At 37.8% G+C, this 14480-nt stretch overlaps 1 protein-coding gene across 1 annotated transcript; it reads right to left on the bottom strand.

The window, feature by feature from the left end:
• Positions 1 to 4006: 4006 nt before the first annotated feature.
• Positions 4007 to 13604, bottom strand: LOC111790223 (villin-3-like). The gene is made up of 24 exons (XM_087122294.1): positions 13156 to 13604; positions 12037 to 12189; positions 11726 to 11825; positions 11568 to 11636; positions 11246 to 11482; positions 10973 to 11150; positions 10695 to 10827; positions 10154 to 10313; positions 9929 to 10079; positions 9743 to 9843; positions 9496 to 9654; positions 8772 to 8840; positions 8629 to 8697; positions 8398 to 8535; positions 8023 to 8151; positions 6740 to 6887; positions 6604 to 6614; positions 6388 to 6528; positions 6180 to 6305; positions 5562 to 5624; positions 5357 to 5461; positions 5028 to 5268; positions 4642 to 4847; positions 4007 to 4562 (listed from the first exon to the last, which is right to left on the bottom strand). Exons 2-24 carry the CDS (start codon positions 12090 to 12092, stop codon positions 4449 to 4451), a joined length of 2904 nt encoding a protein of 967 aa, XP_086978420.1. The 5' UTR covers positions 12093 to 12189; positions 13156 to 13604; the 3' UTR covers positions 4007 to 4448.
• Positions 13605 to 14480: the final 876 nt, after the last annotated feature.

The raw sequence follows: 14480 nt of genomic DNA, 5'->3' as shown, positions 1-14480 counted from the left end.
GTTCGTAGAAGAAAACATTTGTAGCAGTCCAAGTCCACTGCAGGTTGATATTGTCCGCTTTGGCCCGTTACGTATTGTCGTTAGCAATACGGTTTTAAAACGCATCTACTCGAGAGAGATGCCCATACCCTTATAAACAAGGCTTTGTTCGGAGATCTAACAATTCATCCCCCTTGAGACCCAACCGTCCAAGTTCACCGTTAGTTGATATCGTCCGCTTTGGCCTGTTATGTATTGTCATTAGCCTTATGGTTTTAAAACGCGTCTACCAGTGAGAGATGTCCACACCCTTATACGCAATGCTTCGTTCTACTCTCCAACCGATGTGAAATTTAACAATCCATCCCTTTCGGGACCCAGCGTCCTCGTTGGCACACCACTGGGTGATGGGCTCACCCTTATAAGCAATGGTTCGTTCCACTCTCCAATCGATTCGAGATCTAACAATCCACCCCCTTTGGGACCCAGCGTTCTCGCAGGCACACCACTTGATGATGAGCTTTAACACCATTTGTAACAGCCCAAACCCATCATTAATTGATATTGTCCGCTTTGGCCCCATTACGTATCGTCATCAACCTCACGATTTTAAAACAAGTCTACTAGGGAGAGATGTCCACACCTTTATCAGCAATGCTTTATTCCACTCTCCAATCCATGTGAGATCTAACAATCCACTCTCCTTGGGACCCAGCGTCCTCACTAGCACACTGCTCGATGATTGACTCTGATACCATTCGTAACATTCCAACCCCACCTTTAGTTGATATTATCTGCTTTGGCCCATTACGTATCGTCATCAACCTCACGATTTTAAAACAAGTCTATTAGCGAGAGATGTCCACACCTTTATCAGCAATGCTTAATTCCACTCTCCAATCGATGTGAGATCTAACAATCCACCCTCATAGGACCCAACATCCTCACTAGCACACTGCTCGGTGATTGACTCTAATACCATTTGTAACAGCCCAACCTCACCATTAGTAGATATTATCCACTTTGGCCCGTTACGTATCACCATTAACCTAATACTTTTAAAACGCTACAAAAGCTAATAAAATTAATTAATTAGTTAAGTTCTTATCTCAATACGATACGTGTAGAACCAGTGGTTTTATACCTCTTCTCGAATGTCTACAACTTCCATTCTTTAAAGCTTCAAAACGTGTTGTTTATGGTAGCTTTTTGAGAAACTTCAAAGTTTGCCAAAAATGTACTATAATGTGGTTTGGGGAATAGTGTTTATATATTTATATACAATTTTTTATTTTTTAATTTAAATAAAATATTCCAAATAGCATTCTTTGTTTTTCTAGTTCGGAGTTCACTTCGAACTTTGTAACTATAATAATTATTCTTTAAAGTTCAAGAATTTCTCGAGAGATACACGAATGAACCGAGACCAACAAGACATACCGTCCTCTTCGGTAGCTCAATTATAGAAACATCATAGTTAAGTGTGTTTTACTTGGAGCAATTCTACGTGAGTAATGACAAAATATGCTGAAAGGACTCGTATTGATTCGTGGGGGTATTTTTTTACGGTTAGAAACGAGAAGTAAGTAAAGTAGGTAGGTCATAAGGGAATGTCGGAACCATTACGTGTCGAAACGTAGACGTAAATTTATAAATTAATGAAAAAAAAAAAAAGAAAAAGGAATAATAAAATAGAGATCGTGTGAAAAGGGAGACAAAGAAACGAGTTAGGGTTTCGGCGGGGAAGAAAGTGCACGTGAAAGCATGCATGGAAAGCCGCGTCACTGGAAGGAACTTAATTAATTAATATTATTAATATTAATATTAATATTATTTATTTATTAATTATTATTTATTTAAAAAATAGCAAAAATCCAAAAGCAATGGTCAAAAATATTGTGCAATTATTTATTACCTATGACGTTAAAGAACAAACATATGCCTATCACTCCCATTTTCAATTTCTTTTTTAATTTTTTAAAAATTATTATTATTATTATTATTATTATTATTTAGCTAGAATTTAAATATTATTTAATAATAAAAAAAATTAAAAAAAAAAGAGTAGAAGAACATGAACCGACTCTGTTCCTCAGCCGCGGTCTCCTGCCATCTGTGTTCCATTGTTTGTTTTTTAGGGCGCAATCCTCCTCTTGTCTCTCTCTCTCTCTCTTAGGCATAATTACCAACTTTGTTAGGCTTTTAAAAATATCTTAATCTATTGACGACGAACCCGTTCATCGAGTTTATTTGTGAATCGAATTGATGTGTATGAACGATATGTTGAACGTTAAGTGGTCGTTTAAGATAGTATTAAACTACGACGATCGATCTATGTTGAACCCATTTACGATATCATTTTCTTTTGCAACTGATATTCATATTAGAGAGGTTGTATTAAGAATATAGAATGTTCGGGAGGCATTTGGATTGATTTTAAATGGTTAAATTTGAAAATTACTTTGAAACTTGAAAAAGGGAATGGTTTTGATTTAATAAATAAAAGGGTATTTTTAAAAATGAATTATATATTATTGACACATTTAAAATATTTATTTTTGGGGGTAATTTAGACATTTATTTAAAAAGTCTATTGTCCCTTGTATTTATAGAATAATGGTTAGATTTAGATATGAAAATATTGAGATGTGTTAAAAGTTATGTATAGCATGATTAGATGTTGTTTCTCTTTGTTACTACAAGCTCTTATATTATATACTTTCATGGTGCTTTTGCTTCATCGATTTCATCGCAAAATTATACTTAATTAATACATGTACGTTTAGTTCGGGTAATCATTCTTAATTAAAGTTGAAGACCTGAGTGTTTTAAGGAGAAATCAAGGGCCAAAGTGAGAGTACCTTGGCCGTAACTGATATGTACTCATTTCTTGAGGTTGGAAGTTCAAATTTTCATGCCCCACTTTAGTCCTACAATAATTTAGATCTTATATGTCGGTTGATATTCGTTCTCGGTTTCACATATTTAAAATGCATTGTTAGGGAGAGATTTTCACACGCTTATAAGGAATACTTTGTTTCACGATTTTAAAGTTAGGGAGAAAGGCGTGAAGTAGAGTTGAAGAAATTAGAAGAAGATGCAGTTAGGAGGATGGAAGAATTAATTCAGGAGAATGTTGAAGAAAGGCTAAACTCTTAAGAGACTAAATTAGAAATACAGAGACGAACAGAAGAAAGTCGCAAGAAGTTGTTTGATGATGTTGATGTGCAGCTTGAGAAAGAGAAAGAAGCCACTCTTACTGCTGCAAGACAAAAAGAAGAACAAGCACGGAAAGAGAGAGAAAAGCTAGATAAAATGCTGGAAGAGAATAGGAGAAGGGTAGAAGAAACTCGAGCTCACGATTTCCTTCCGCTGTAGCTTTAGAGCTAATCGTCTCTGAGCATTTGTTAGGGAGAAATTTCCACACTCTTGTCAAGGAATGCTTCATTTCCCTCTCCAACCGACGTGGGATCTTACAATCCACCTCCTTAGGACCCCAACGTCCTCACTGACACACCACCCGGTGTCTGGCTTTGATATCATTTATAACAACCCAAACTCACCACTAGCAGATATTGTCCGCTTTGGCCTATTACGTATTGTCATCAACTTCACGGTTTTAAAACACATATGTTAGGGAGAGGTTCCACACCCTTATAAGGAATGCTTCGTTCCCCTCTCCAACCGACGTGGGATCTCACAATCCACTCTCTTAGGAGCCCAATGTCCTCGCCGACACACCACCCAGTGTCTGGCTCTTATATCATTTATAAGAGCCCAAACTCACCACTAGTAGATATGGTCCACTTTAGCCTATTACGTATTGTCGTCAACCTCACGGTTTTAAAACACGTATATTAGGGAGAGGTTCCACACCCTTATAAGGAATGTTTCGTTCCCCTCTCCAACTGATATGAGATCAGGACTCTGAACTCCTCCATTTCATTCCCTTGAATGCCAACAAGAACAAGGTGGGAAATTCAATAGCAACTTCAAACTTGGATGCATATCAATACTGATATATAGATGATATCAAACAACAGAAAATATATGTCATTCCTTGTATAAAATAGAACGACGCATACGACGTAATCATTTCATATACAACCCGCAACCTACTAGCAAATGAAAACTACGACAGTAGGGCGAAACTTCCAAATAAACTACTAGAGGACCAAATGAAAGAATTGGCTGCCTGGTTCTGTGTTCTACAACTTCTGAACATTACATACCAATCAGCAACAATGACCAAAGAGTCATACAGAATCAAAAGAGCAAAAAAAAGATCACTCCAGGCAGCAGCACAAGTGTATGACAATAACTATGACTATGTTCAACAATGGCAAATATCAAAATGCCAACACATTTCAGCTCAACCAAGATAAACAAGTTGAAAACAAAATAGATGAAGAAATGTAGAGTTGATACTTAGAGAGCAGCGATATTCTCGTTCGATCTCGATTTGTTCACTAGAACAAGTCGGCTTTCTTCTTTTGCATGTCTTGCTTCCATTTTGGCAACTTATAGAATGCTTCTTTTGTTGTTCCAAATACAGTTTGGAACTCTTCATCTGAGAGATAGGCCTAAGAAAACATGCCCAAACAGTTGGAACTAAGGAAAATATGTGTATTAACTCGCCAAGAAAACGAATACGAGACATACCTCTCTCTTTTTCAGATCAATTCCGGTCACTGGGTTATCGGATCTGGCCTTCAGTCGATCGTAACTAAAAACAGCTAGACTACCATTCTCTTCCTGCAGGCCCTCTTGATTTACATCTGCATCATCGGAATAGTTTTTCGATACAGGAGTCGTTTCCCATCGCTCCTTAAGATCCAAGACTTCTTCAGGGCTCTCTATTTGTTCAGCTGCCACCGTTTAATGCACCATATTCAGTTCTTTAATATTCAAATCTTTACTTATCTAACTCAAACTAACAGCTAAAACAAGAAATCAATGCGAGCTAGAAGGCAACGTGGTGCTATAAGATTAACCCGTTATCCACCCGAATTTTTCGATAGAGAAACGAACGGGAAAAGTCTTCTAACCTGGAACATTACTCTCTGGAGGAGGAGAAGAATCATTAGGCTTTTTCTTTTCAGCAGTAAGAACAGATGAAAGAGCAGCTACAGCTGCTGCCCTTTGTGAGCCTTTCCCTCTGCCTGATACTCTCGATGTAGAAGATGTCTTTGCAGGCGACGACTTAAAAGCAGAGGTCAAGGCAGCTAGAGCTTCAGCACGTTGCCTCGGACCGCTTCCCTGGCTAGATCCATTGGACTTATCTGGACTCTGCCAATCAATGACCAATCAAATCAACTTGAAATTACCCTTACTCTTTAAAAACACACACAAGAAGTTATTGTGCTGTGTCATTTACCAAGTGGGTGGATTTATCTGCAGAAGGATTAAATGCAGACGATAAGGCAGCTAAAGCTGAAGCTCTCTGCGTTGGTCCTCCTCCTTGGTTCCCATTTGACTTTTCCTATCTCAACAAGAGCATGAAAAATCAGATAATATTATCTTTATAATCTCATACCAAGAACAGAGGCTTCTTTAGGTAGAAGCTAGAGGAAGTTGATTACCTCCACATTATGTCCAATGCCAAAGAGTAAAGTCACCTTCTTTTGGAATGAGTTCCCTTGAACCTGGGTTCCATCCAAAGATTAAAACACTGCATATGGCAACTCAAATAAATCGTTCCAATTGCACACGCTAATTTTCATTTTGCGATAAAGTGTGTATTTAGGGTGTAACAGCCTAAGTCCACCGCTATAAGATATTGTCCTCTTTGGGTTTTTCCTCAAGGTTTTAAAATGCGTCTACTAAGGAGAGGTTTTCACACCCTTTTAAGGAATGTTTCGTTCCCTTCTCCAACTGATGTGGAATCTCACATAGGGGCTTCTAGCATTTGTGCAAATTAACTTGGATACCCAAAGAACCAAATCGGTAATAGCTAAAGATAAAGTCCGTGTTAGATGCTTCTACGCTTCAAAATTTATTTGTTCTTACGAGAGGATGCTATTGAAGGTTTTGCTTTTCCCTTTTTTTCAAAGAACGGAGTATGTAACTACAAGCAGAGAATGGAAGTGATCATATTATCAAAATTTCATGGCTAACTAACAACAGCATAAATTTGTTGAAAGTTTGCTAAGATTTATAGGATTAAGCAATAAATGAGTAATCATAGTTCGAGCACATACAATGGCCTTGGAATAATCCCATGAGAAGTACGTCGTGAAGAAGCATGGCTCGTTTCCTTCCGAGACTTTATACAACGGCACGTTAGGAGACAATCCCTCTAGACATGCAGCCATCTCCACATATTTCTGGAAAAAAAAAAAAAAAAACGACACGCGACATGAATCAAAGCAAATTGAAATGTACACGATATAGTTCTACGACTCCTACCTGACCAATTTCCCAAGCATTTTGCTTTTCTTTCGGGTCAACGGAATGACCAATCCATATAAACACTTCAGCTTGAGTGTCAAGTATCAAGATATCCTCTGTCAACAGATCATCTTGAGAAAAGTTGTAAATTTCCTCTACCTGCGCATGAGAAATTTAAGATCATAATACTGCATCTGGTAAACTTTTTCATTAACAAGGAATACAAATATTCACCTGGAACTTTCCTTTAAGAACAAATGCGAAGATCAACCACCAACAGGGAAGCAGTTAAAAATGAAAAGTCAGCAATGATAACAGTTGAATTCCAAATGAGATAATTTCTTGTAACGTACAAAAGAACCTATGTCACCTTGACTGAACGAAAATGCATACAAGTGGGGATCCCTGACAATATCCTGAGATACTTTTTTACTGTTGTAACTTTGTTTCCCTCCAAGTGGAAACCAGAAGGTTGAACTCTCTGTTCCTTCCTTTGCATGTTTCACAGTAGCACCTGGCTGTGTTAGAGACAAAATAACAACCGAGTTAACAAATATCAGTATACATATACGAAAAGAAGAACGAGACAAGATATCTTCAAACACTAAAAAACGATACTTCTTAATCTGTAATTATCGAAAGATGAAAGAAAAGGCATACAAGAAAATCTACTATTGTAACTTTGGTTTGGCTCCTTTTGTTGGGCTATCTTTTTGTATGCCCTTTTGTGTCCTTAGCATTTCCATTATTTTAACTCTTAGAAAAAGTTTCTATAATAGTCCAAGCCCACCGCTAGTAGATATTGTCATCTTTGAGCTTTCCCTTTTAGGCTTCCCCACAAGGTTTTTAAACTGTGTTTGCTAGGGAGAGGCTTCTACACCCTTATAAAGAATGATTCATTCTCCTCCCCAACCGATGTGGGATCTCGCAATCCACCCTCTTTCGGGGCCTAGCATCCTCGCTGGTACTCGTTCCTCTCTCCAATCAACGTGGGATCTCACTATCCACTCCCCTTCGTGGCACAGCGCCCTCACTGGCACACCGCGTGTCTGGCTCTGATACCATTTATAATAGCCCAAGTCTACGGCTAGTAGATATTATATCCTCTTTGAACTTTCCTTTCTAGACTTCCCCTCAAGGTTTTTAAAAGTGTCTGCTATGGAGAGGTTTCCACACCCTTATAAAGAATACTTCTTTCTCCTCCCAAACCGACGTTGAATCTCACCGTTTCCATGAAAAAAAAAATGTATCAATATGCTTAAAACCCCAATTTTATATATTTCTCTTCAATAATGATGGACATATATTTCTTTTTGTTCATTTTTTTAGAAAGTAAACAAATAAATAAACGTTTGAACACTTAAGCTCAAGTGTCAATAAATTCTTTTACATATGTTCATAAGTGTCCAATACATATCCATTGTGCTCAACAAATACTCACTATCGTCTGATAAGACATCTCAGCTGTTCTGGACATCCAAATTGTCGAACTAGTACCTGACGTGGAGTGACTATAGTGCTTAATAAGTAACCCAAATGTCAAATTATCCACTGTTTGTCAGACACAAACTCGTAGTCCAAACAAAAGTTTGGATGTGACACGTGCAAAGGAAGATTTGTAACCATTCGAGGATAAAATGTTTGAGACCTTACCTTTAGAAACTCTGCGACTTTTGCAGCTAACTGTTGCTGCTCGAATGTACTTTGGTTTCCATGCCATGAGAAAATGGAAGAGCCAGATTGCAGGACAAAACACTCCATAGAGTTCAATGACGTCGCAACCTAAAGAATCAGAAGTTTAGACATTACCGTAACACTTGAATGTTAATATTAATGGCTTAAATTAGAGACTTTCAGCATAAACATGGGGCATTCCCAATGACAATGTTATAACATCATTTCCAGTCAGCTTGAATATATATGCACATATATATTTCAAACATCGAGAGGGATGATTGAAAGGCATCTAAAATAGCATGAACTGCAGGTAACATAGCCAAAAAAATTATCAAAATCACTAGAACATACAGCTTCAACTTGCACTGCTTTATTGTTGTGAATGGATGTTTGAGATATCCTAATGAGGGCAACAGAATCTGCCGTGTAAGTTTCATCAGCCAAAGCTTTATCTGCAATGACTTTCTTGTAACTAGAGCTCAAGCCACCCTACAGCAAAGTTCATTAAGAAAATGATGGTTATCTCTCACTCAGGGACCCTCTCAGTCCCACATCAGAACCTTGTAAAGGAAACGACATCACCTTGAGGACTACAAAAGGTTGAAAGAGGGCAATAAATTGGGGTGGCTCTTTGCCTTCAAATATGCGACCCTGCAAGAAAATATGATAAGGAAAATTTCAAAGGTAGAAACTATTTTATCATCTATACTTTATGATTATGTTACCTGAACAGGCCTCCCTTTCAGTGAGTTGAACATTGTATTAGTCAACCGTGTCGCCATCTTTTGATCTTCCTGAGGTTTGAAATATATAAGAAATGGTTTGACAGCAATTAAACAATAAACACATGTTTATGCACAAATGCACTTAAATGTGTTATGAAATTGAAATGTTAGGTTAATGAGAAAACATCCCCACACTTTTTGTACGGATTACAAGCAAATTTTTTTTATAGGAAACAATAGTGACTTTCATTAGATCAAGGAAAATACTATGGTGATGAGAATCCACCTAAAGCCAAGGAAATTAAAGAAAGATCCTCCAAAGTGTATCACACAATAGTGAAGGCTAGAATGCGTCTACTAGGGAGAGGTTTCCACACCCTTATAAGGAATGCTTCGTTCTCCTCTCCAACCGATGTCGGATATCACGATCCACCCCCGTGGGGACCCAGCGTCCTCGCTGGCACACCATCTGGTGTCTGGCTCTGATACCATTTGTAACAACCAAAGCCTACCGCTAGCAGATATTGTCTGCTTTGGCGCGTTACGTATCGCCGTCAGTCTCACAGGTTTAAAACGCGTCTACTAGTGAGAGGTTTCCACACCCTTATAAGGAATGGTTCGTTCCCCTCTCCAACCAATGTGGGATCTCACAACCACATTGCAAGTTAAAGCGTATACTTTATAATAGTTAGATTTTCTCGAAATAAATCCTAAGCTGACTAACCTCAATGCTGTCCTTTCCAAACCAAGAGCACAAGAAATAATCTTCTTTCCTCTCACCAGAGTGGTAGGTATAAAGAATGATGTAGCAGTCTCCACTGTAAAATTTACCAATATCCTCTTCTGGCAATGGAGTTTTGGCACTGCCATTGATTCGCCATACCTGGAGAATGAAAACCATCAAGAACCCAATTAAACAATCAAAACTAATTCAGTCATTTTAAACAACCAAAACTGAGTATCATTTAAACCTCCATTTTTCCACCTCCCTCCAGCAAGGGTGGAACTTCCTCATTCACTGGTGCACTCTTTGATAGCCCCTTGAGACCAAGACCTTGTTGCTTCAATAGAGCTATTTACAAAAAGAGTACCATATTGAATAATACTGAAGCAAGCAAAATAGAAAACTCATTTTATAAATTGGATGTGATAACTACCAGCTACTTTTCCCCTTCCTTCCTCAGCACCGGTAGTCGCTGATCCAACTGGCCAGGACTCGAAGTTGGACTTAAAAGAATGTGTTTCATAACCTTGTATAACCCGAGTAACACGAGTTGCCTTTGGCCTATTCTGGCTGGCAATAAATTCCTGAATATAAAGTATTGTTTTGATAAATCCCGTACATAACGTTAATTAGTAGAAATTTTGGCACGGGGGCTTACCTCGGCTACTTGAATTGCTGCTTTTCGCTCCTCTACTTGCGTCACTCTTCCAACCCAGACAAATACTTCAGCACCGCAGTCCAGCAGATAACACTTATTATTTTCCAACAGGGATTTCGATAGTTCGCCATCAACAACTTTTACTTCACCACCATCAACGCTAAACAAAATCGACAAAAATTAGAAATATGTGCTTCCAGGAGTGAGGTTCAAATCCCAAAGTTAAGAAAAGATCATTAATCACAGAAAACTTTATATTCCAATGATCTTCTATGCTTCTTCAAAAAAAAAATCTTAAACAAAACAAGAGCAAATCATCAAAATGGAGGAATGCTGAGATAAAATATCATCTAATACTTTCTCACGTGAGTTCATTTGCTTGTGAATATCAAAATAGGCTCATTATAAATTTCTTACTGGACTGTATTAGGCTAGGAAGACTATAGATTTTATTAGGAGTCATTATCCATCTAAATCTCATTTGCCACATGAAAATTCAATAAATCTTCTTAAACTAAAATCAGGGAATGCCAACACAAACCTGTGAAGCTTAGCAGGAGTAGATTCTGGAATTATGTCGTCTTCACTAGCAATTTTCTTCCCAATAGGAGCAAAGCCACCAAATAGGACCCAAAACTCACCAGAGTCCGACTCTGTATCCAACTTCCCGTCGTCTAGTATGTTTAAAATAATGCTTAACTCAATGTATTGCAATATGGAAATCATCAACCATGAATAAAAAACATAATTGAAAGGGGCACGGATGGACTATAAAACATGGGGATGGTCAAAAAACATTGGTATATATTCTATTCCTACCAACAATTGCAACATCGCACTTCCCCTCGTGATTTTTATCCTTCAAGAATTGAACCACTTCCAAAGCTTTTGCCCTCTCCTGGATATTAGAGTTTGCACCATTGAACTGAAATATCTTGCTCTCGGTGTCCAAGATGAACACATCATCGTGATTTAGTGATGAACGAGCAAAGGGAACCTGGATAGCCAAATGCAAAAACAAACATCAAAACTCCTTGTCACTGGAAGAAACACTGTTGAATATACAAACTCCTGGAAAGAAAAATCAAGTGCCTGTTTCATTCGGATAACTCGCTTTCCTCTACAGACATACAATCGTGTTTCAAATTGTTCTTCCTCGGGTTTCTTAAATCCAGATGCGACACCTCCTTCCAATGGTATGATACAAGGTTTGAAGTATGACAAGAATTTTTCTGATTCATGGCCTTGAATTTCTCTGTGTTGTACTGCACGTCCTCCAAGAGACGCATCAAGCTCCACGGTTTTAATAGCCGCAGTTCCTGCTTCATCCTAACACAAAAGCCAAAGACAATTAAGTCCTAATAAAACAAAATTCACCTTTCAGTTCTCAATGAGGAAAGGAGGAAGATGATACCTGACTAGTGTCTCTTCCAATCCAAAAGTGTATATCATAGAGGTAAGAACCACCTTTGCCCTGAGATGTCTGCATAAAAAGTAAAGATCTAGTTCAATAACAAAGACATATCACAAGATTCGCAAGCATTAAAGACGAGAAGAACTAGAATGAAATGCCTGCAGTATTATGTAACTATCCCCCATGTAAAATTTCCCATAGTCCGACTTTGGCAACAGAACAGGCTGAAAGTTCTCAATTCGCCAGATTTCTGTTCCACTACAGGAAATTAAGTTCAACATCTAAAACTTCTGAGACATGCTCTAAATATAATCCATCACATACAAGAAACTACAGTAAAATATTCTATCGAATAGCACTATCATATTATGAGTATCCAAATAACACGACAAGTATACAGCTCTAATCTCGAATGAATTACAGAACATTATTTTCCAGATGAACAAGTTTCGAAATTTTCTAAGGATACACTCTCTGTCCAACTGCCTGAAATGCAGGATCCAAGGCTTTGGCAGAGCTAGACATTGGAGGATATTTCTCTGCGACTATCTCTTTAGTTTCAAGAGAAACTGACAGTTTTTAAATTACTGAATCTGAACTCTGGATATGCCACAAGGATTCACTGCAAGAAGAGAGAAAACAGGGGTGTCAAACAGAGAACAATGGTGATAAATCAGTGGAAAACAATAAAATAAAAGATACATGAACAGACTTATAAAATTCAATGCAAGCAAAACAATATGAGCTATTTCTTAATGTATTTTCTTGCATTTTCCCCCTTTGCTAGACCTTACATCGCCACTCAAACAAACATCTTAGATCTTCATCTCACAGAATCCTTTGAGCATGGCAATGTAAGTTCAGTCACTGATCTTCACCACTAACCACACATTAGAGAATTCCATGAGCAAGGATGCCCTTCTATTTTAGTTTCTCGATGCCGATGCAAACATCGTTTAGGAGACATGAATGACAAAAGTACTCCCTTAAAACTTCTGACAAGAGACAATCCCATGTTTTTTTACCAAGAACAATGCATTCTGCTTGAACCCTCAAAATTTTAATCAGTATGCTCTTTAAGATTAAGTCAGCTGCTGTAGTCCAAATCTCAGATGTGGAAGAACAATCCAGAGAACAAATCTCATTGTTTTGTTAGCACTGGACGATATCGGCTGCTGTAATCCAGCATTGATATCTGGAAATTCTAAATTGGGAGATTTGCTTAGCCTAACAATTACCCATATCGAAGTTGCTAGATTCTCCTCGAAATAATGGATGAACTACAATATCAAACTTCAAGTACACAGTAAGAACGCATCCAAATGAGATAGAACAAGTCCAAAACATTTATAAATCACCAATAAAAGAATCAACAATAAGCCACAAAGTGGCATGTACCAATCAGATCAAAGCTTCGAGGGCATCTGAACCAGATATGAACACAACAAGAACAAACAAACAAAACCCAGAAACAAAAAATCAAAAACAAAACGAAGAAACACCCAGATCAAAAGAACAATCACATGGGGTTAGCGATTAAAGACGAGATCAGCGATAAACAAAGCGCAATCGAATTGATTCAGCTGACCTGCACGGAGATCTCCCACACACACCCTCTGGAAACAAAGGGTGGAGGAGAGAGGAGTGAGTAAGAAACGCAAGAAAGCGGAATGGGAGAAGACGGGGCCGCAGAGCTGGCAATAAAGAATGATATAGAAGATAGTTGGAAAAAGAAAAGTGGGAATTATTGCTGTATGTGTCTAATTTTTCTTTTCTCTCTCTCTCTCAATTCAACTTTTCAGGCTTTTGAGATAACAATTCAGGGCGAGAAAGAGAGCAATCAAAGTTTGGTTGGGTCGCTCGAATTACAGTGGAACAAGAAGACGGAAACACACGGAGAAGAGATGGAATTGAAAATCGTTATTTAAGGGAAGGGATCCGTTGACGATGGCACCGCCCAATTGGGGCCCTGTTTTTTCTTCGATGGCTCTTCCGATTCTGTCGTGTTTGGTAATTCCGCCAAGCGATTGGAAGAGTTGGGTATGAAATTTCTTAGAAATTAAGATTGAAATGACGAACTTTGACAAGAACACCTTATCCAAATGGTATGAACCCTCAAGCTAGTTTGCAAGTTCTTGATCTGTGGGGCATTATGGTTTTGACACGATAATGATCGATTTTAAGAGAAACCCGAATCTCGTTATACTTTTTTCACTCGTCTTTCGGCTTCGTCGAATCTTAGACAAGGTTCTCTTTCGCCCACGGAACTAACTCGTACCGAACAGAAAAAGTTGCAAATAAATTTTTTCCAATCTAAGAGAAACCAAAAGAGATTAGGATATGTGAGATCCTACGTTGGTTGAAGAACGGTGTGGAAACTTCTCCTTAGTAGACGCGTTTTAAAATTGTGGAGCTGACGACAATACGTAACGGGTCAAAAACAGATAATAAGATTTGGGTTGTTACAGGATCGAAAACGTAATACTCACTAAGCAAATTTTTATCGACAGTGTCTAAAAACGCTACCTATCAAATTACTACTAAAAGTTATGACATTAACAGTGAAAGTGGTCGTATATTTAATATATTAACGATTATAATAACATGTCATATACCTAGCTCGAGCATAGCTCAGCCATTTTAAAGCAACGTGCATATGCCCTAAATCAAAAAGTAATCAGCTTGTATCCTCTCAGTACTTTTTGGCACGTGTACTCGAGATTTTGTCTTCTCAAAAGAAGTACTTCTAACAACATCAAATTTACATTATTGAAAATAATGATGATCGAAGCCTAATAGAAATAATAGACCTATCTTTTTATTTTGCTTTCAATACGATTAAAAGTTACACCATATATTAAAATAATTTTATTGAATTAAATCACTGGAATAATAAGAAAAAATGGCTTTAAC

This window comes from Cucurbita pepo, chromosome 3 (assembly GCF_057944985.1).
Source record: "Cucurbita pepo subsp. pepo isolate OVF chromosome 3, ASM5794498v1, whole genome shotgun sequence".
In the NCBI taxonomy this organism is placed as follows: Eukaryota; Viridiplantae; Streptophyta; class Magnoliopsida; order Cucurbitales; family Cucurbitaceae; genus Cucurbita; species Cucurbita pepo.
Note: the sequence above shows the minus strand (reverse complement) of the source record. Positions and strands in the feature narration are given on the sequence as shown.